This window comes from Panthera uncia (assembly GCF_023721935.1).
Source record: "Panthera uncia isolate 11264 chromosome A3 unlocalized genomic scaffold, Puncia_PCG_1.0 HiC_scaffold_12, whole genome shotgun sequence".
NCBI classification, from domain to species: Eukaryota; Metazoa; Chordata; class Mammalia; order Carnivora; family Felidae; genus Panthera; species Panthera uncia.
In genome coordinates this window covers 6,467,583-6,490,391 of record NW_026057579.1, presented here as the reverse complement: position 1 = coordinate 6,490,391, position 22,809 = coordinate 6,467,583, and the positions used below count along the sequence as shown (strand labels likewise).

The window sequence follows — 22,809 nt, the reverse complement described above, 5'->3', positions numbered from 1 at the left end:
TTAGACTAAGGTGATGGCAGTGGGATCAGGAAAGAAAAGGTGAGTCTGGGATAGATTTCAAAGGAAGAAAAGGATGTGTTGACAGAATAGATGTAAGAGGATAAAGGAGTGGGATGAGTCAAAGACACCTCTAAGATCTCCAGTCTGGGAGACTAGGAGGGCGGTGGAGAGGTAAGAGGACAGAAACCCTCTAGGGGAAGTGTGGGGCCAGAGGAGTTAATAAACAAAACCCCCCAAAGCTTTATGCTCCCTTCCAGAGCTCAGAGGTGTCCTGAACCTGGTAGCAGCTCCAGGGCAAGAGAGCCCTGTCCCCTAACAATGGGGACACCATTAATGAAATAACAACTTTTGTACAGTCTTTTCTCAGTGCACTTCAAAGTGATTCACATTTGCACCTCATTTCATCCTCAAAACAACCACCGCAGGTATCATTATCCCCATTTTGCAGATGAAAAAAACTGAGGTACGGAAAGACTAAACAACTTGCTCTAAGTCACGTAACTAGTTAAGGGCAGGGCTAGATGCAGAAGCCTTCTGACTTTCAGCTCAGGACCCCTCCCGGTGCCTGCTGGCAGTCCAGGAGTCACTGGGGACAAAGAGTCTGGGGCTCAGAGACAGGGTCCACCCCGGACTTCAACAGCACCTCCAGCCTGCTCTTCACACTCACATAGGGTGTAAGTCGGGAGCCCAGGGTTGGAAACGCCAAGTCTAATCAGACCTCACAAGCCCACAGATGGTTTGAATCAATGTGCTACCTTGATAGGAATAATGAGGAGTCCTGAAGACAGTCTTATGCCAGCTCTATCCGCCTGGACAGAGAACCGTATCTTTCACAAGAATTTCCCCATCCAGGGTCCCATGACCCTCCAAGCCGGGCAATCCTTCATGAGGAAGTCCCCTGGTCCCACGTCACACCCGCTCCCCGGCCCCCGCCCCCCAGCAGAACCACCCACAGATTTTCTGAAAACTTTGGCCTCAGGTTCTGATTTGACAAACTCTGACTTCTTAGGCTTTTCTTGAGGCTGAAAATGGTTCCTAGGGAGAAATACGTGATCACAGGTTACAAGACCAGCCAGGGGTTGTGGGGCAATACGGTAGGGTGGGTGGGCCTGGATGCAGAGAAATGGAGGAACAGACACATGTCCCACACACTTCGTGTCAGAGTGAGTGTCCCCAGTGTGCATTGTTTCATTTGTTCAACATGACAAATGTCATTATGACGTTTCCTTTGCTGGGATACCTGAACTAGGGCACCCAAATCTCATGGAATTAATCAATCTGTAAGGTCGCAGACTCCCAGCAACAGAACCAGACCTACGATTTAGAAAAACCTCTTACTGTGGGAGCCCATTGAAGACAGCACCCCAGAATGGCAGCAACGGCCCTTCCCCAGGGAAAGCTCAGACCTGGGACCTCAATCCCGCAAGGGTGGTCCTGTGGGCAGGGACCTGCTTTAATGTAATTTGGTCCTGCCCCACCCCTTGCCTAGCAAAGCTTAATTTGAAGCTTAAAAAACAATGAAGTTAATTTTTAAAAACCTTTCATTGAGTTCCATGAGACCCCTATTAATTTTATTGTTTCAATAAAGCATTTATTTAATTGTCTCCAGAAGGGCCCTGTTAAATGTACAGATGTTACCTGAATCAGAAGGGAGGGAGCTGGGAGCCTTTTTTTCACCCTCTCCCGTTAGCACATTAACAGGATTCTGTTATTGGATTAACTGATTGTCACCTTAAAAGTCACAAAGTAGAGCCCTGAGGGAATGAGACATGAGGCAGGTAAATTCTGGGGAGTAGTTTTGGTCACAGTTGCACAAAGCAGAAAGCCAGGCGTATGATAAAGAGGTTGGGTTTGGTTAAAACAAAAGGAGAGCTTGGGGTGCCTGGGTGGCTCAGTCGGTTAAGCATCCGACTTTGGCTCAGGTCATGATCTCACGGTCCATGAGTTCGAGCCCTGCGTCGGGCTCTGTGCTGACAGTTCAGAGCCTGGAGCCTGCTTCAGATTCTGTGCCTCCCTCTCTCTCTGACCCTCCCCCGTTCATGCTCTGTCTCTCTCTGTCTCAAAAATAAATAAAGGTTAAAATTAAAACAAAAGGAGAGCATTTTTTTTTTTTTCTGTCAATGAGGAGATATTTGTTATTTAGTCTCTGGCACAAGGCTGATAACCCTGGGAAAAAAAAAAAAAAAAATCAGACCAAGCACATTACTAGATGTATGTTGTCCAAACCATAGGAGGGGAGGAACTTGGCTTGAGTTGACAGATCTGAGGAACAACATGTTCAGTCCTTCCACAATTATTTACTGAGTACCTACTATATGTTGCCACTACTTGGAGCTCTGAGTGTGCAGCAGTGAACAAAACGAAGCCCCTGCTCTCATGGTGCTTACATTCTAATGAGGGGAGACTGACAACAAAAAAATATACCAGACATATCAAGATAATTTCAGACAAGAAGGGCTCTGAGGACAAAACAGGGTGATTTGCTAGACAGTGGTCAGAGGAGGCCTGTGATATGACATCTGAGCCAAGACTTGAATATATGGAGAAGGAGCCAACCCACAGAAAGGTCCGAGAGAAGAGCTTTCTGGGCAGAGGGAACAGCAAGTGCAAAGATCCTGGGGCCCTAGTGTGAGAGGAGCATTATCAACCAAGTAATCAAAGGAGCGTGATCTGGGGAGAGAATCAGGAGACCCTCTAACGTAAGAATATGTCAGAACAGAGTCCATCATTCATCTTTGTGTCCCTGGTTATTTGTTTGGTGTGTAGCATAGAATAGGTGATCAATAAATGTATGACGGAAGGGGAGAAAGGAATGAGAGGAAGGATACGATTGAACATTTAGAGGGAACTGCATTTAGTCAGATTATTTGCAATTAAAACAGAAAGGTGGGGGGGGGGGAACAGCTGAGTCTGTACACTAGGTCATTCGTTACCAAGCCAGGAGATGCCCAGGGGAAGGAAGGTATGGAGGGGGGGTATATATCTGCTCCCATCTAGGAGATCAAAATGTAACTGAGGAAACAGTAATAGTCATCACTCCTAAAATTATTATAGGCCCTGATTTATAGCTTACATGGTGCTTTTGCACACGTTTTCTTTTTTTTTTAGTATTTATTTACTTTTGAGAGAGAGAGAGAGAGAGAGAGAGAGAGACAGAGCGTGAGTGGGGGAGGGGCAGAGAGAGCGAAAGAGAGGGAGACACAGAATCCGAAACAGGCTCCAGGCTCTGAGCTGTCAGCACAGAGCTGGACACAGGGCTCGAACTCGGGAACGGCGAGATCATGACCTAGGCCAAAGTCAAGACACTTAACCTACTGAGCCACCCAAGCACCCCACACATTTCATTTCTAACAGACTCATGAAATAGAAACTAACACTATTAGTCAATATTTAATGAATTGCCTATAGGCCTAGCATGGCACCATGCTAGGTGATGGGGATATACTGGGAGCAGAACTCAAACAAGGCCCTGCTTTCATGGACTATATAGTCCAGAATAGACAGACTCATTTGTGTCATTGAGAGAAATTATGACCACAGTGAGTGTTTCAATGGATACGTACAAAGGGCTACAAGCACCCATCCTGGGGGTGATCAGGAAAGGCTTCCTTGGGGAGGTGTCTTAGCTGAGCTCTAAGGATGAGTGGAATCACTAGGTAAAGAGGGGAGACAAGAGTGTTCCAAACAGAGGAACAGTAAGTGAAAGGAGAAGCAAGGGAGGGTCAGCGGGTCCTGAGCAGAGTTCAAGAGACAGGGCACAGTTACGGCAGAAGTAGGAGTGGACAAGGCTCTAGGATGTGGGGCCTCAGAGAACACAGATGAAAGTTTGTCCTTGACCTACAGGGAACTGGAAGCCAACGGAGGTTTTAAGTTATATTTAAATACTTGAAAAGCTGTCCTGAGGAAGATGGTTTCCATCTACTACAATCAAATAATGTCTCGGCCTCCTGTAAGAAAGTGACCTTGTCCATCACAAAAGTGGGGAGTGATTGGCTGTTCAAATGTCAGGAAGGAGTCCTCCTTTGGTCAGGAGACTGGGCAGCATGTACGACTTCAACTTTTTCACCATCAAGGATCCCTTTTATTCATCTTGCTGGCCCACAAACCCCAGATGTTTTAGAGACTACCTACGATACATTTACGTAACACGATTTTCCTCCATTTTTACAATTTTTTGTTAAAGTTTATTCATTTACCTTAAGAGAGAGACAGAGAGTGAGCGCAAGCAGGTGGGGCAGAGGGAGAGAGAGAATCTCAAGCAGGATTTGCACTGTCAGCGCAGAGCCTGACGCAGGGCTTGAACCCACCAGCCATGAGGTCATGACCTGACCCAATATCAAGAGTCAGATGCTTAACCAACTGAGGCACCCAGTCACCCTATTTTTTTTTTAAATTTGTATGATGTTTATTTTTGAGAGAGAGACAGACATACAGACAGAGCACAAGCAAGGGAGGGCAGAGAGAGAGGGAGACACAGAATCTGAAGCAGGCTCCAGGCTCCGAGCTGTCAGGATAGAGCCCAATGCAGGGCTCGAACTCATGAACCATGGGATCATGACCTGAGCCAGAATCAGATGCCTAAATGACTGAGACACCCAGGTGTCCCTAAGCATTTTTCTTAATAAACATAGCCAATGTCATTCATCAGGACAAGAAACCCAATGCATGATACAATTCTGGCCACAAGTGAAGAAATTCAATGTTTCCTTTGACAGGGTACATTTATCATGAAATATGTATAATTTCCTAGAGGCTTTCTGAAATACTCACAATAGCTCCCCATTCCCCAATACATTTATAGACTCTGGGAGATCTTTTGGCTCCAGGCTGGGAACTACTATTCTTTGGTGACACCCAAGGTCTCTTTCCAACCGGGGTATGCTAAACCACGAGCTATAGCTTCCTTGTGTTCAGGGATTTGGGGAAGGATCAGTAAACGTGAACTAAAACAATCAGGGAAGGCTTGCTGGAAAAAGAAAGCCTTGAGCTGGGCCTTGAAGGACGGGCAAGCTTCGGACAGGTGGGGACAGGGTGTTGTCAGGCAGGAGAAGCAGAGTGTTCCCTAAGATTGGCGAAGCAGCCAGCCAGGCTGCAAATGGAGTCAGGAAGTATTTGCGGGTACAAGAATAGAAAAAGTCAGTTGCAACTGACTTTACATGCCAAGCTAAATTATCCTCCAAATGATGGGGAGTCATCAAAGATTTTAGAACAGGAAAATGATGTGTTGGAAACAGTGTTCTTGGCAGATGAATCTGGTGCCCATACATGCTTTGAGGTGGGAGTGAGGGGACCCAATCAACAGACCAGATGTGAGAGGAAGAGCCTGGACTGGAGAGGATGGCAGTGAGGAAAATAAAGGAGCAAATCCAAGAAACTTTTTTTTTTTTTTGTAAAGCACAGGACTTGAGTTTGAGTTTAGAAGCATTGACAGACTGTGAGGTGTCTTTGGAGCCTGGGGTACAGCAGTGAGTCACCAAGGGAAGCTCATGGGGGTGGGGGAGATGATGGGTGCATGGGGCATCTTGGGAAGTTTTTACTCACTACATCCTTCCTAGTGGTGACTAACCTCAGCAAGTGGGGTTGGAGGGGCAGCCAAGGTGCTTTCACATCTTACGATACATAATCTCCTTTAATGGAGGGATTTTGTATAATTTTTACTTCCTTTTTTGTGCTTTTTTTGGGATTTTTCAAATAATTATTTTAATTCCCTACAGACTCCCAGAGTCTCGTTAACCCTTTGTCAAACATCACTCCGGATTTGTTCCCTCCCCCCTGCAGGGAAGGGGAAGGAGGGAAATGATTTACAGGGTCCTGTTGGGTCTCTGAAAAACACATCATGGGGGTTTAGTCTCTACTCCTGAGTCTGTGGGTTTCCCTACGGGGGGGCGGGGAGGTCTCTTCAGTGTCCCTCTTTCTACATCTCCCTCCTTCTCTCCCCACTGTCCCCTGCCCCACAGGGCCTACCTCTGTCCTATAAAGACTCAAATATCATCAGACAGCCATCTTTGACTTCAGATAGCAATGCTGGGCTTGGAAAGATGGACCTGGGGATTTTCACAGCTGAAATCAGCCCGGCCTAGCCCACCCCGTGAACTAAATTACAGGCAGCAGGAGAGAACCTGGAAGAGAACAAACTCTGCAGGCAAAGGCATCTGTGTCCAAATCCCAGCTCGGCCACTAGTCACCTAACCTCTCAGTATGTCAATCTTCTCATCTTGAAAATTGGAGATAATAACAGTATTTATTTCCTAGAGGTATTAAGTGGATCAAATCATGATGAAAGGCATTGAATAAGTGTGCTCTATCATTAGTATTAATAAGAACGACAAAATAATACAACTTGACGATCAAGCTCTGTTGCTTGGAGACAAAACACCTTAACTTAACATACTTCCATCTTGGTTCCCACTGGTGGCATTTATTTGCCTCTCTCCGTCTCCTTTGGGACCGGAATCTTCTTCTTTTCCCAAACCGACAAAGAGCTGAGAGAAAACCTAAATCAGGGCCTGAGTCGCTGCTTCCTCATCTCATGGTGGTCTGCTCTGCCACAAGATTTGTGTGACATTCGACAGAATCCTCAATCTCACGAGACTCATTTCCCTCATGTATAAAACAGGTGTAATAATACTGACCTCACAGTATGTGTCAAGAGGCTAGACCGTTCTCCATCAGGGTTCCAGGTAGGGTCAGTTCTTTCCTGCCTGCCCACCCCAGACCCTCCGCGGTCTCCTTTGCATTAGCTTCTGATGGTTTGGGGTGATCTTCCCAATTACACCATAAACTCCTGAGGGCACAAGTAGGGCCAAGATCTCCTTAACTTTAAGGAGCAGACTTCCTCCTGGGCCTCGGTCCAGGCCAGCCTTCTGGGGCAGCCAGGGAAGAGGCAGAGAATTTTCAGCCCTCTAGAGGTCCAGGACCAGATGCACAAACACAGCGGCTCCTCTTTCTTCGCCTTTTCTCTCCACTTTCCAAACCACAACCCCAAGGTTGTTGGGAAGAACTGGTTCTTTCTATTTGACAACAGCCTGGAAGGAAAGTTGCCCCGTCGACTCAGGGTACATTTGGCCTGGTCAGAGAAGGTGTAACGTGTTAGATCTAATCACCCAGTCCCTATGTTCCATTCCGATCGCTCTCCCATGCAAAGGCCTCTGGACAAAGGCAAAGGTCTCCTTTTACCACCCCCTGCCACCAGAGTCTATCCATCACCCAGTGATCCAATGACCAACTCTCCATCCATCTACTAGCCTCTCTATCTGCTGCAGGAACAGGAGCCCTGGGGTTCAGCTCTCACAGTCTCAGTTCTTGGCTGGGTCGAAGGAACACCAGCAGCCCCCTTATTCTACCCTCTGGTAATGGCTCTAAACAGGGACCTCTCTGCCTTCTCTGTCTTCCCCCCACCTCTACCCACCAGCAACTCCAATGAAAGGAAACAATGTAGGACACACATCTCAGCCACCCAGGAAAGGGAGAGAGAGAGAAGCTGTCTTACAACATCTCTCTGGGCTGGTGGGTGAGGCTGAGCAGGAGGGAGGAGGGAGGAAGAGAGAGCCTTGCCCAGGGAGGGAGACTGAGAGGGACAGTCTGGACCACAGACCCAGACACACAGACACACAGAGAGACCAGCCCAGGCAGTGAGAGATCTGCGAGCCTATAAACCCTTTTGGTTGCGCGGGTCCTGGAGGGCCTCACCCTGTCACAGGGTCATGGAGCCAAAATGGCTCACATTTGCATCTTGGGACCCACACAGAGGAACTAAGCTCTTTTCCAGAAACAAGTGGAACAATCTCTCCTGGGTCACAGCTTTCTCTTTGTCTGACTACTCTTCTCAGGATTCAGGCCTTTTGTCTCTGTCTCCCTGTCTCTGCATCTTTGCCTATCTTGTCTCTTCTCTCTTTCTCCCTCTGCCCCCATCTCTGTCTCAGATCATTTCTTGGGGACTCTGCCTTGGGGCTCCCGCTCTCCAGTGTGTAGGAAACCTGACCTTCATCATCTGTTTTTTATATTTTAGAAACGTCAGCTTCCCTTCCTACCTGAGGGAAGTGGGGGTGGGAGAGCAGGCTGCCTGGCTCCACCTCTTTCCCTCCTCCCTCCATCTGAATCCACCCCATCTGAAATCCCACAGCTTCTTGCCCCAGGGAGGATAGATCCGAGGCCCCTCCTGTTCTCAGTCACTTTGGCAATAGGAGTCAGGCCCTGATTCACAGTCTTCCCTCCACAGCTCACCGTGGGGTGCGGGAGGCAGTGAGGCCCCTTCGGATCAACCCACCAGTGGTTTGCTGATTTGGGAAAAAGAGAAAATGCCAGGCACAGTGAAAGCCCAAGAGGCTGAGAGATTTCACCAATGAAAACCAGGATGGCAGCAGTCATTTCTGCCTCTAGGCCGAGTTACAGCCAACCAAGCCATCCTACACATTGTCACAGATATTTGCTTGATACTACCATGAATTCTAGAAATAGATTACACATACTAAGGGCTTACCCTGTGCCGAGCCCTCTACTTGTCTTCGCATTACATCCACCCCCCCCCCCCGCCGCCAACTTCATGCGGTAGGTATTATTTTCTTCCACATTTGAATGGGAAAACTAAGTACACAGAGAGGTTAACCACCTCGCCCAAAGTAACTCAGCTAATCAGATGTGAACCCTGGTTTCTCTGACTCCAAGTCCCAAGCTCTACATCGAGGTTTCCGAGACCAGGGAAATGTATTGTGTACATTTCCTTTTGAAGGAAATACATCCACAGTAATCTGAGAATTTACCTTCAAAATCCCAGGGACCCAGGGACCGCCCCCCCCCCCCCCCACGTTGGGAGAAGCATTGTAACACACTACTTTCTGTGAGACCTAGAAGAACCAGCTAGAAGAGAGCATTTCAAGGAGGAGGAACTGGGAGGGCAAAAAGGGCTGCAAGTCAGGGCACAGTGCAGGCACCAGGCAGGGGAAGTCTGGCTCCGTGCAGGGAAATGAAAAGGGGCAAACAGGACTAGGTAGAGGGCTGGGGCAGCTCAAGGAGGCCGGAAGGCCCAGTTCAGTTTATCCTCCAAGTTTTCGAACAGAAGTATAATACTCCAAAAGATGTGTTTAAGGCCTGGGCTGGAGGAAAAAGGGAGTCAATAAAGAGCTGCTGAGGGGTTGCTATTACAGTCCTGGCAGCCTAGGACCACCGGACAAAACATGCAGAAAGGAGGTATCTATAAGACATTTCCAGGGGTGCCTGGGTGGCTCAGTCAGTTGAGCGTCTGACTTTGGCTCAGGTCATGATCTCATAGTTTGTGAGTTCGAGCCCCACGTCAGGCTCTGTGCTGACAGCTCAGAGCCTGAAGCCTGCTTCAGATTCTGTGTCTCCCTTTCTCTCTGCTCCTCCCATGCTCATGCTCTGTCTCTCTCTGTCTCTCAGTAATAAATAAACGTTAAGAAAAAATAAATAAATAAAAGACATTTCCAAAGAAATCTAGCATTTCAGAGTCTGAGCCATCTGCCTTCTTCCCAAGGATTGCTATCCAAGGAAGCCTCTGGGTTGGGTAGGGGTGTGGCAGGCAGAGGGAGGAGCAGGAAAAGGTGGTGTGTCTGCAGCACTGAGCCTTTACACTCGCAGACACTCTGGTCTGAGGGCTGCTGTGGCCGTGAGTGACAGCGAGAGGAAGGCTCTGTGAAGACGGTCGGTACTCAAGGCTCAGAGCTGGACACTGGCCTGAGGAGGAAACTGGTCCTGCCAGGTCTCTGGCACACGGTGGGTGGGCAGACTATAGATCCTGAGCTTGAAGGAGTATTTTGTGTCTTTTTCAGTTCTTTGAAAGGAGGACTCCTCTCCCTGGGTGGCAAAAAAAAAAAAAAAAAAAAAAAAAAAAAAAAAAAAGCAAACAAGCAAAATTTGGTTAAGAACTCAAGAACTGCCAATTCAGAAACTCTGATCTGTCCAAAAGTGCAATCCCTTTTTTTCAGAGGCCAAAAACCTATTTGCATCAAAGACTGTATATGTCTGTGTGTCTGCGGGCCGGTGAGGGAGACAGAGTGGGTGTGAGGAGAGAGCTGAAATGCCTTTGTTCCTGTGTGTGAAGCTACCGCTCTGTGGGCTTACACATGTGTGTTGTATGTACGTTTGTGCCTATTTCTCAGGCCCCTGTGTGCACCGAACTTTCAAACCATAAATAGAAACACTGCAGCTTGGCAAAGATATCATAGGAATAATTATCTAATTTCAGAACATGTTATTATAATACCTACTTGATGTGTAACAAACTTAACAATGTTCGCGTTATATTCACCAACTCTAAGTTATAGACTCACAATGCCAACTCCCACCTCAGAGGCTTCTCTGAGACCCTAGTGCAGAGAAGGCCCCAAAGAAAGGTCTTTAAGGAACATCCACCCCCCCACCCCACACCCCAGGGCTTGCTTCTGGATGCAGAGTCTGGCTGGGGAGATAGGAGATTGCCGGAAGTGGGACGCAGCCTAAACTGGGTGGCAACTCTGTTTCCTCCCAGAATCCCCAGTCCTCACCAGCAGAGGAACCCCTGGAACCGGGAAGGGAACGGCCATATTGGGGTCACCCAGGCAGATAAGCTTTCCCTGACTCAGCAGTGGGCTAGGGGGCCTCATGATCTGCAAGCCTCTCCTCTCCCCCAGGGCGGGGGGGGGGGGGGGGGGTGCTGGGTTGGATTGAGGCTGTGTGAGGAGAATGTTTGCTGTTTGCTGCTGCTCCCTGTTGACTTTAGCCAGTAGCTCTGTTTACAAACCCAGGTTGGTTTTCCCAGCACAGTTAATTAGAACAAAGACATCTGGTGTGAGGGCTGGGGAGGGCATCTGCGTAGAGTGTTCCCCCCACACCCAGCAGCCGTGGGCCAGCACAGGGCAGATCAGAGCAGCTAAACAGGACCAGACGGAACTCACCAAACCCAAAGTTCTCAGGAGAATCGTGGCTGTTCTCACTCTGCCTTTCCCATGCTTGCTAAGTTAGACTGGGCCCCCACTTTCGAGACTCAGGGGACCCCCAGGAGTCAGGGATAGATGCCCCTACCTCAGTGGGATCACAGGCTGGAGATCAAAGACTCAGTCCTCTCCTCTGCCCTTCCAAGTCCAAAAGAATCAGGCAGAGATTTCTGTCCCTCTCTCATCACAGTGACTGCATTCTGTAGGAATGTCAGACCTCTTCAGCCCCCTGCAGGAAAATCTCCCCTCCTGGACACCCCCTCAGAGAGGTGTCCTTCTGACACCTCCCTGACTCCTCTCCAGCCAATTTCTGACACTGCCAGGGAAGAAAGAGATTAACCAGTCCAGAACCAGAGGGAGGCAGGAAGGTGCCCAGGAAGGTGAGAGGTTCTGGGTGGACAGTTCCAGGGCTGTGGGGATGTGGAGGGCTGGGATGGGGAGGGGCAGCGGCTTATCTCTCCCAGGAGGGGGGAGCTCACTCCAAACAGCTAATGCACTGGCGTGTGAAAGCCCCTCAATTAGCACTAATGATGCAATCAGGGAGGGAGGAGGAGGGACCAGAAGTTCTGGCGGAGTCAGCACCAACCTACACACAGAGCACACACACACTCCTTTCCTTTCCCCGGACACAGTGGCCCCTTCAGAGACACCAGTGCACACAGTCCACAGACAGCCTGGACCACGCACGTCCGTGGGTACAAATGCATTCTTTGCACAAGCTACTAGCATGCATATGGTTCTGGATCCGCTGATGACCGTGTCTGACTGCGGGGATCCCGGGGAGAGGGTTTCGATTGGGGGCTGCAGGGACAAGGAAAATGAGAAACCAGACTTAGGGGTGGAGGTTCAGTAGGGCATCTTCGAAAACCTCATGATTGTTCCTCTGATCCCAGAGTTCCCGTCCCTCGCAGACTCGCAGGTGCCAGCCTCTCTGCGTCCACCTCTCCACACCCCCACCCCCTTCGCCCAGAGATCCGAGATTAGGCGAGGAGCCGCCATCCCCAGCCCCACCCGCGGGAGGCTCTGGGCCCCGGGAGGGAGCTCTGAAACCACGCGGACCCCCACCACCCCAGAGCCAGCTGCTCGCCCCCCGCCCCCCCCCACCCCCGCTCAGCCCATTACCCTCCGGCTTCACCCCTTTATCTTCTCCCCCACCCCGCCCGGCCAGCTCCGTTATCCGCCTCCCGGTCCCGTTATCCGGCAGCCCGGCCCCGTTATCCGCCCTTGCGCGGGGCCCGGAGCTCCCGCGCGTCGTGGGGCCGCCGCTGCCCCCTCCCCCTCTCGCGGCCCGAGCTCGGGGGCCCGCGGGCTGGGCAGGGCCGGAGCCGCCTCCGCGCCGCTTCCCAGGCCCGGACGGCCGCGGGAGGAGGTCCCGCTGTCAGTCAGCGGGGAAGGCCGGGCCGGGCGGCCGGAGGGGGCGGCGCCGAGGACGGGCTCGGGCCGGGAGCTGGGAGGCGGAGGCGGAGGGGGCGGGGGCGGGGGCGGCTCCGGGCCTTATAAGCGGCGGGGGCAGGGCGGGAGGGAGGCAAGTGTCAGGCCGATGTGCGGCCCGCGAGGGGCCGGGGTCGGGGCCGCCGGGGCCATGCGCGCGGACTGGGCAGGGGGCCGGCGGGACGCAGAGCGGAGCCGCCTCGGAGCCTGAGCCTCCTGGGGCCGGGGCCGGGGAGCCGCGCGGGGCCGGCCGGCCGGGGGGGAGGGGAGCGATGCGGCGCCGGCGGGCGGCGGTAGCCGCGGGTTTCTGCGCCTCCTTCCTGCTGGGCTCCGTCCTCAACGTGCTCTTCGCACCGGGGTCGGAGCCTCCGCGGCCAGGCCAGTCCCCCGGGCCGTCGCCAGCCCCGGGCCCGGGCCGTCGCGGGGGCCGCGGGGAACTGGCCCGGCAGATCCGAGCGCGCTACGAGGAGGTGCAGCGCTATTCCCGCGGGGGCCCGGGGCCCGGGGCCGGCCGGCCGGAGCGGCGGCGCCTGATGGACCTGGCTCCGGGCGGGCCGGGCCTGCAGCGTCCCCGGCCCCTGCGGGCCCGGCCCCTGCCCGACGGCGCCCCGGGCTGGCCCCCGGCTCCCGGACCGGGCTCCTCCGGCTCGGGCCCGCGCCTGGGCTGCGCCGCGCTCCGCAACGTGTCCGGCGCACAGTACGTGGGCTCAGGCTACACCAAGGCCGTGTACCGGGTCCGCCTGCCCGGCGGCGCCGCGGTGGCGCTCAAGGCGGTGGACTTCAGCGGCCACGATCTGGGCAGCTGCGTGCGCGAGTTCGGGGCACGGAGGGGCTGCTATCGGCTGGCGGCCCACAAGCTGCTCAAGGAGATGGTGCTGCTGGAGCGGCTGCGGCACCCCAACGTGCTGCAGGTACGACGACGCGGGGGGGGGGGTGCTGGCTGGACGTGCCCAAGCCCGGTCACTCTGGCTGGAAGAGAACCCTTGGTCTTCTAGGTAAAGAAACGGAGCCCCAGTGACTGTGTCCACGTTAAGCTGGGGGCACAACCCCCACCGTGGCTGCTTCCCACCACACTACCCTGCCTCTCACTCCTGAGTGGGTGTCTCTTTAAGGAGGGACTCCTGGGTCTCTCAGCTTCCACACCATATCCTTTGAAGACAGAGGCCAGGACAGAGGGTCCCAAAACTAGAGGTAGGGGTGCCGGTCTGTTAGGACTTAGGACCCTGCTTCGGGCTGGAGCTAGGGTGTTGAGTGCCAGGGAAATGACTGCAAGCCAAGACACAGAGCAGAGGTCATCCCTGAGTCAGGATTCCAACTGCAATGATAGGGCCCCCTTTCCTGATGGAATCTGAACCCCTCTTCTCTCAATTTCCAGTGACTTGTCTGACTTTGAAAATGGGACGGGACGGCAATGGGTTTGGGAATGGCTAGAAAGAGACCCTGTGTCAGGCTTGATTCCCAGACTATCCCCACCCCTTACCCCACCCAGAAGCCACTAGAAGGACTGGAGGGAATTGGGTAGTAGGCCAGGAAATGCACAGCCCTTCCCAGAAGTGACCCTGCCATTCTCCAGGCCTTAAAGTCAGCCCTTGAATCCTTGAGGAAGCCTTAGGGTCTTAGCTCAGTGCTCAGGGGACAGACTACAGGCCTGAGGGTCTCAGGGTCACATTATCAGAGTAGATGTGGTCAGTAGCTGGAAGACTGAAAAAGCCAGATGCCCAGGTTCCTGCTAAATGGGACTCTGTCCCTCTTGTTCCCTGGGGGACAGAGGGGAAAGATGAGACACCCCCACCCCTTGTCCCCTCCAGCTGAGACTAAGAGCATGGGCCTCTCACAGCCCCAGCACTGCCCTAACACACCCACTTCCTCCTCTCCCCCAGCTCTATGTCCTTGAGTCGGCCCTAGGATTAGACAAACTGTTCCCTTTGCACATGTCTGAGCAGACTGAGAGGGGAATCCCTGACTGGTCTTGGCCCGCGGAACAGAGGGTGTGTGCAGACTCCCCAGCAGAAGAACCTTGCCCACACCTTCCACCTCCTAGCCCACTCAGATTAACCTTTCTGCACCCAGTAGAACTGACCAGAAATCCAGGAGTCCTTCCCTCCTTTGGCGAGGAGGGAGATGGACCCCAGGCCTGGGTGGGTATTCCAGAATGAGAGAGAGAGGCCAGAGAGCTATTTATATTCCCGCTGGCTCCAGGTCTCCCCAGGCTACCCGAACTCTGGTCAGACACTTGTGACCAGGTCCTAGGCCCTGAACCGGCTGCAGGAGGTCAGGCAGAGCCAACAGTTGTGGGTAGTTATGCCTGGTTGCACAGCTGACACTGTGCCTGGAGCTCCGGAGAGCAAGCGGCTGGTTACGTGGCCGTTCTAACTGGGAGGATCTTGTTCTCTTCGCTTCCCAGGGGCTCTTGGGAACTTTTTGGCAACCCTGGGGTGTCAGTCTGATTCTGAAGCAGTGGAGAAGCAGGACATTAAGTGTGAGTTAATTGACTCAAGACGCCCCTCCCTTAGGACAGGTTTGAGGTTTACTGCGCTTCCCTGTCTCTTATGGAATTTCTCCCTCCCTCACTAACCCCAGCCAAGCTTCCTGACCAGCATCTAGCCAACTGCCCCCACACATCACAGAGTGATCGTCAGCTTTAATGTCAGGCCCCCTGCCCAATTCCGAAGGCGCCAAAATGAAATTATATGAAACAGCCGAATAGTTTTCACCCATCCCCTCACTAGACCAAGACTGGGCTGTCTGAGGTTGGCTGTGTGACTTTTCCAGGGTCAGAGACTGGTGTTAGTCACCCTGGGGCATAAGGGTTATATGGTGGGAAGGGTCCCAATCCTTTCCATCTGGGGAAAGCTAAAAAGCTGCCATTCCAGCAAGGAAAGGCTTCTTTGGTGTGAGTTTAGGAACTGCTTTGGGACTGATTTCCATTGATCGCCCCGACCCCCAGCCAGGCTCCTTCTGGCTTCCTCAGCAGCGTGTTACCTCTGGTGCCAGGGAAGCCTGCTGCGGGGTCTTCTTGCTCAGGAGGCTTCAGTGAGGGTGCGCAGGGAACTAGAAATAATGTTTTAATACCTCTTAATCATTTAAAATTTCAAAATCGTTTGATAGATGCCCTGGGGAGGAGCCAAAGAATGTTTCTGACAATTCCGGCTCCCCCAGGCCACCCGAAGCCCCTTCCCCCTCTCTGGCAACCCCAAAGTTGGTTCTGTGGGTTCTAATAGAAAATAGCCAGGTAACATGTCCCACGGGCACCTCCCAGCACTCTCTCTGGTCTCTGGGGACTGCCTGGGTGAGCTCTCTCTTTCTTCCGTCACCCTTCACACACACACACACGCACACATGCACACACACACACACACACACACACTCCTCACATGATAGATGCCTCTATAGCCTGGGGTCAAAGGGTGCAAGGGTCTTCCCTCCCCCCAAACTCCCGTAGTCCCAGGAGCTCAGGCCTCAGATGGGGCCCCAGGCGTTCTTGGGCCCAGAATCTGGCCCTGCTAGGGTATATTTCTTCTCCCAAACGAACAAAAGATGTGCCTGAAATGCTCAGCCTCACGCTTCCTGGGGGGGTTAATGGTGTCTTTTTATTTTTTCCTGAGGGGTGTTGATTAATACCTCGTTAACAGCGCATTTAACGACCTCCGGGTGTTTAATACCCTTCAGAAGTTTCCCACAAAGGCTCAGACTCTGGGCAAGAAAATGAGAACCAGGCCCCAGGGCTGCTCCCCTTACCTTCCTCCCCCCACCCCGCCCCACCAGGATCTGGGGCCTCCCTGGGCTGGTGCGAGGTGGGGGAGCAGACAGAGAGGGAAGAAGAGGGTGCCTGGGACTGTCCCCTGATCCCCCAGTTCACCACCCTGGTGAGCTAATGGCGGACGCTGAGTCGTGCCTTCTCTCTCATGCCAGCAGGACTGGGGCCGCTGGCTTCAGGAAGGGGGTGCTGAAAGGGCACTCCTGGGACCGAAGGGGGCATGTGAGGGCCTGGAGTAGATCTGGGCGGGGTGTGAATGATGGTAAGAAGGGTGATGGTATGGTATGTAGGGACATCTAGCCCGTGCTTGGATCCTGTGCCGCACTCCCCCCTCAATCCCCACATTGTGCAGCTCTCCCCTCTGCCTGCTGCGGCCTGGACAACTCAGCCTTTGTGTTCCTACCCCACAGGGTGCTGGTTGTTTTGAGCAGCAGCTGACCCCTAACTGATGTGCGGTGTGGTGGCAGAGGCTGAAGGAAGCAGGGCTCTCTGTGGATGCTGGTTTAGGTGTTAATGACAAAGTCAGGCTGTGCTTCCCACAAGTCCCTGAGCTGAGCTGTACCAAGCCCAGCCTCAGGTCCTACGGAGTGGGCAGGCCCTTGTGAGCATGCCCCCAAAGAACTGATCTTCCCCAGAAACCTTCCCTTACTACTCTTCCCATTGGTGGGTGTGACCACCGCCTCCCCCTCACCACCAACATATGAAAAACACGCCAAGGATGTGCCCCTTGGACACTTTGTTCTTACCTACTGCTTGTTCCCAATCCCGAGGGAGCTTGTTTTACCGCCCACAAGACCAGAGCTGAGAAAAGAATGAAGCTGCCCCCAAGTAGAAATGATAAAGAATAGAGAAGGATTGGAGCAGAGGCAGAGGTATAATACCAATTTGCTGGCTTGTTGATTAACGGATGATATTCTTAGAATTCGAGTGACGTAAATTTGAATCCTAGCTCCTGCATTTATCAGCTGTGTGATGTTATGCAAGGAACTTAACCTCTCTGAGTTGGTTTCCTCACCTGTAAATTGGAGACTAATAATAGTACCTACTATGCCTGTGTAAAGTTATTATAAGAATCGAGTTACGCATGTAAAACATTTAGCACAGTGCCTGGCACATGGTTGACACATGGTGTCCACACCTGCCCATTTACCTGGGAGGCAGGAGGTAAGAGGCTGATGTAATCAGCAGGAACTCTGGCTGCAGGGACAGAGGGCAGGCTTCTCAGGCAATGCTGTCGATGCTGGTCTCTTCTGGCCTGAGCTGCAACAACAGCCTAGGGATGGGGGTAGGGGGTCGGTAGTGCACAGGGAGGGGGCATCTGACAGCCCAACCCTTCTCTGTCCCCACCCCGACCCTGTGACCTAATGACCTGCCCTGGACCTCCCCTAGCTCTATGGCTACTGCTACCAGGACAGCGAGGACATCCCAGACACCCTGACTACCATCACGGAGCTGGGTGCCCCTGTGGAGATGATCCAGCTGCTGCAGACTTCCTGGGAGGACCGTTTCCGAGTAAGCAGGGAGGAGGGCCGGGCCCTGGGTTCCTCCCTGGGATGGTTTTCCCTTAGAAGGCCAGCCCTCCAGAGCAGCTTGACTCCTCCTCCATCTAAAAGGAGGGAAAGTTGGAGCAAAGCTGACTCGGCCATCAGCCAAAGGGTTAAAAAAAGAAGCAAGACCTAGAGGATCCTGACGTTTTTGTACTCCTGCCCCCTTACACACACACACACACACACACACACACACACACACACACACGTAGCCTGGCTGCAAAGGACTAGAAAAGACCTTAAGGTCAGCTTGACCCTCCCTCTGTTTCCACACACTGAACTAAAACCACATTCAAGATGCAGCTTTAGGGAGGAGATCCGTTACCCACAAGCTTATGTGCCGCCCATGGTCAGGGTCAGGCCAGCCTGGATTAATAGAAAAATCACTGGCTTGCTCTGTTAGGGCCCTGACCCTCAGCCCTTAGTAAGTACTGGGGCCTTTAAGAGAAAAGCCAACCCCTCCACCCCAAGCGAAGTCCAGAACCCCAAAGGGGTGAGCCCTGGAGCCCCCCAGGCCCTTTCCCAGGAGAGACACGGTGAGCAGCCTTGTGTCTACCCCTCAGATCTGCCTGAGCCTGGGCCGCCTCCTCCACCACCTGGCCCACTCCCCGCTGGGCTCCGTCACCCTGCTGGACTTCCGCCCCCGACAGTTTGTGCTGGTGGATGGGGAGCTGAAGGTAACGGATCTGGACGACGCACGCGTGGAGGAGACACCATGTACAAGCAGCACAGACTGCATACTGGAGTTTCCAGCCAGGAACTTCACCCTGCCCTGCTCAGCCCAGGGCTGGTGTGAGGGCATGAATGAGAAGCGCAACCTCTACAATGCCTACAGGTGACCTCCACTTCCCACTCAGGAAGGCCAGGGAGGGAGAGTGGGCCCCGGAGGGCGTGGCAAGGGGAGAGCCAGCGTGGGCTCCAGGAGGCCAGCCAGGGCAGGGAGGCTCAGCCTTGACCAACAGAGCAGCAGCGGCAGAGAAAGTCTTCCACCCACTCAAGAAGGGAACATTCAGGCTCCTGATGATGATGCTAAAAATAGCTCCAAGGAGAATCTGGGTTGGGGGGTGGCAGCTGGAGACTTCTTAAAATAGTGTCACAGTGGAGTCTAGGGCTGGTGGGATTCGTGTTCCCCCTTTCTCCCCTGGTCCTTCACCTCTGGAAGCTCCTCACTGGGCCCCAGCCAGGGGGCTGCTCTGACAGCGATCAGCTCACGGGGTAAGATGGGACTGGGTGGTGGGGAAGTCCTGGGGATGGATGAGGGAAACAGACCTCAGCTTTCAGTTTCATGTAAAGTCAAGTTTCGGCCTTAGCATGTGCCCAGATCCCTACCCTGAGTCCGAGCAGACTCCTTGGTACACTCTGGGGTTATGCCTAGGCCTGAGGGATCAGGCTCCCCGGCCCGATTAGGGTTCTGTCCCAAGTTGGGGCAGAGGAAAGATGCGTCCTCCAAGGCTGGACCACTGAGCCCCTGGTTTCTCTCCGTCCCAGGTTTTTCTTCACATACCTCCTGCCCCACAGTGCCCCACCCTCACTACGACCTCTGCTGGACAGCATTGTCAATGCCACAGGTGAGCTCTCCAGGGCCCTTCCGCGTCCCATCACCCTGCCCCTCCCCCAGCAGGCATGGAGACAAGAATGACCCAGGACAGCACATAGTCCAGAAACCATCGTTTCCCAAAGTGGCATTCTGTATCAAACCCCCTTCCAGTACGCTGGTCATGTGGGCCCAGGCTTCAGAGGGAGAGAGGGAAAGGCAGCTGGTTGCCACCTCAGGGAGGAGTGGAAGCCCATGTACCCTCTCATAGCCACACTGCACTCTGCAGGAGAGCTCACCTGGGGAGTAGACGAGACTCTGGCCCAGCTGGAGAAAGTGCTACACCTGTACCAGAGCGGGCAGTACCTGCAGAATGCCACGGCAGGTGGCAGAGCGGGTGAGTGGCTCCAACAGGGCCCCAGGGGCTGGGGAGGTGGGGAACAGGTGGGAGGGTGAGTGGTCGCCCTCACTGGGCTAAGCGGCTCATCCTTCTAAGGCACACTCGGGGAGACCACTGACTGTTTAGCCTTTACTTGGAGGTGTCCTCTCTGGCTGAGTGGTCATTCTGCCTTGACCTGGGGAGGTGGGCCCTGATACCCCTTCTCCGGGTGGCTCCAGACCCCACTATGTACTGACTGTGTGACTTTGAGCAGATTACCTTCACCTCGAGCCCACTTTGCTCATCTGTGAATTGGGTTTATTACGTGCCTCACAAACTACTTCTGGGGAATAAATGCCAGGGGAAGTGTGTGCAAGCAATTAACCTTGGTTCCTATAACACAGCTGGAATACAATATATGTTTGCTTCTCTTTCCTTCCTCTACCCTTCTGGGGGGTGAGAAAGGTGGCTGGAGGTGGTTGGGGCTCCTTAGCAAAACGAGTCAAGAAGCCCAAGAATTCCGGGCGGAGAATTCTAGCCACTGCTATAGTCCCTCCGCTGAGGCCCTGGGGTTTATCATGGTTGGCAGGGGGGCCAGGAGTGGGCAGCCTCTGTATTCAAGGAGCTCTGGCCAGTCTTAGGGGTGGGGGAGCCCTCGTTAGCCCTGTAAATAAAGTTTAACGAGGTGAACAATGGCTGGCTCTGTCCCTGAGGACGCCGTTTATGGGGCTATAAATCACAGCCAGCCCTGGACTTTGGTCTAGTCCCTGGGAGAAGAAGGAGGCAGGAGGGCGGGGTGACCAGAGGCCCAGGGCCTCTGCATTATCAGTGCAGAGCTGAGGCTCCCCTAGCAGCCGAAAGGACTCAGGTGAACAGGCGGCCTGCAACTAAGCATCTTCCTGATTGAGGAGCTCTCAGAGCATTTGGGGGCTCTTTCCGCTAATGGAAAGATTTTTCCTCCAGCCCCCTCCCAGACACTGAAGTTGTCATTGCTGTGTTCCACGTTCATTTGCATTCCCCTTAAGCTCAGAAACCTCCCCTTAAGCTCAGAAACCTCTAACTGTCCCCTCCCTCAGGAGCTTGCCTAACCTCTCTGCCCAAAGCCAGGAGGAAGTAGGACCAAGGGGTGCTCTAAACTCTCACTGTTCCAAAGTGCCATCTGCAGACCAGCAGCACCAGAAGCTGGTTAGAAGTGCCCAATCCTAAGCCTCGCTCCAGACCTTCTCAGTCAGGATCTGCACTTTAACCAGATTCACTGGAGATTCACAGGCACACTGAAGTTTGAGAAGCTCGGCTCTAAATGTCTAAAATGTCCTGATCTCCAGCTCTGTGTGTGTTTATCCCACGATGTGCCCGCCATCATGTGCTGTCTGAACCCACTGCGCACTCTTAGATTTGGGAGCTGTGTATCTCCCAGAAACTGAATCTCACCTTTGCCTTTACTGGGTGGTCAGCCCAGTCCCCCAGTGGTAGCTGCCTTCATCATCTCCACACTAGGGCTAGATTTCAGCTTTCAGCTTTCCGTTAGGAAATGAGTCTTAGCCCTGTTCATAAAGTGGCCCCAGTGCCCTCATGCCTAGAGACACAGAGTTCTCATCTGAGCTCCGTCCCCAACCCACAGAGTACCAGCGCCTCCCAGGCAGCACCATCCCCCAGGAAGACTACCGCTGCTGGCCCTCCTACCACCATGGAAGCTGCCTCCTTTCAGTGTTCAACGTGGCTGAGGCCGTGGACGTCTGTGAGAGCCATGCCCAGTGCCAGGCCTTTGTGGTCACCAACCAGACCACCTGGACAGGTGAGCCAGTGGGAAAGGACACCCGGAGGGAGGTGACTGGAGCTCCCTGGAAGAAACTGACAGGTAGCAGTCCCCCATCAGAAGCCAGGTTTGATGAGAAGACGAGAAGGCAGAGATGATGAGGGACAAGTATATGTGTCCTCTGGGCAGTCACATTAGGGAGACTGGCCCCGCCTCCAGGGAGAGAAACAGTCCTGTTACGTCTCACCTCTGCCCCCAGGTCGGCAGCTGGTATTTTTCAAGACAGGATGGAGCCACGTGGTCCCCGATCCCAACAAGACCACATATGTGAGGGCCTCGCTGACCTGAGGGCCCAGCTGGCGGCAGAGCAGCCCCGCCAGCTGGGCTCGCCTGTGGAGGGAGGGAGTGACTTTCATATGTCACCTGCAAAGCCCTGCAGACGAGGCTGACACCCCCCAGTGAGGCGACCAGGACAACGTGCAATAATGCCAAATGTTAAAATGTGAGTTTACCGGTCTAGGTATGGGACTGCTGGCCCCAGGCCAGGAATCACAGGGGGCTGACTGGCTCTGCAACCCTCTGAGTTGCCAGTGAGGCTCAGGCTGGTGTCCCCGCGGGGGCCTCTGCCCCTCGCTGGGACAGTTCTGTGGGCAGCCCCATCACTGTGTTCATGGTGTGAGAATGTAGCCAGAGCCCCTGCTGCTGCTGCTGCTGCTGCTGCCCGCCACAATCTGGCAGGGGCTGCGTGGGACAATCGGTCACGGGGTGTTCTCTCAGCCGAGCTCCGGATGGCGATGCTCTGGGATGTGGGAAACTCCGTACCTGGGGAGGCCGCCTCCGGCCACTCAACCGGGGGCACCCGCAGGCCAGCGCAGAGGCGGGAACAGAGGAGCACACACATGGTATGAGCCAAGACACGGGGTCAAGGAGCAGGTTGCGGTTTGAGCCAGGACCTGGGTTGGGGGTGGGGCCGGGGCCTTTCTGCCTCATTTGCTTTCAGTGAAAGCCGCCAAGCAGCCAAAACCAGCCTCTCCCCCCTCCTGGAGTTTGTATATCCAGAAGCTTTTGTATTTCTTGTTCGTTAAAATGTTTATTTTTGTAAAAAAAAAAAAGAAAAAAGAAGAAAGAAAGAAAAAGGAAAAAAATCAGTCAATTAATAAATGACGTTTCCTGGCAAGGATTCTTCCCAAGCCACAGTTTCTTGGGCTGACTTACTCATTCTCACTTAACGTCTTTGGTGTTTGGGGGAAATGGGGGCAGGAGGTCATGGGGGATGACCTCTGGAGGAGTGAAATCTTTGTGGCAAACACTGCAGTTGGCAAAACGTGTTTTCAGGTCCCTCTCCCATGGTGCCCACCTCCCTCCTTGGCCCTCCATATCCATGTCCGGACAAAAGACATGAAGGACTTCTTCCTACAGGGAGGTTCACGCTTTAATACACACCGGCTTCTTCCATGCAAAGCTTTTACCCAGAGGA

The 22,809-nt window shown here is 53.5% G+C and overlaps 1 protein-coding gene across 1 annotated transcript; it reads left to right on the top strand.

The window, feature by feature from the left end:
* Positions 1–12,454: 12,454 nt before the first annotated feature.
* Positions 12,455–22,261, top strand: PKDCC (protein kinase domain containing, cytoplasmic). The gene is made up of 7 exons (XM_049652246.1): positions 12,455–13,270; positions 17,506–17,628; positions 18,227–18,498; positions 19,152–19,231; positions 19,487–19,594; positions 21,198–21,371; positions 21,592–22,261. The coding sequence occupies exons 1-7, from the start codon at positions 12,632–12,634 to the stop codon at positions 21,678–21,680; spliced, it is 1,485 nt and encodes a 494-aa protein (XP_049508203.1). The 5' UTR covers positions 12,455–12,631; the 3' UTR covers positions 21,681–22,261.
* Positions 22,262–22,809: the final 548 nt, after the last annotated feature.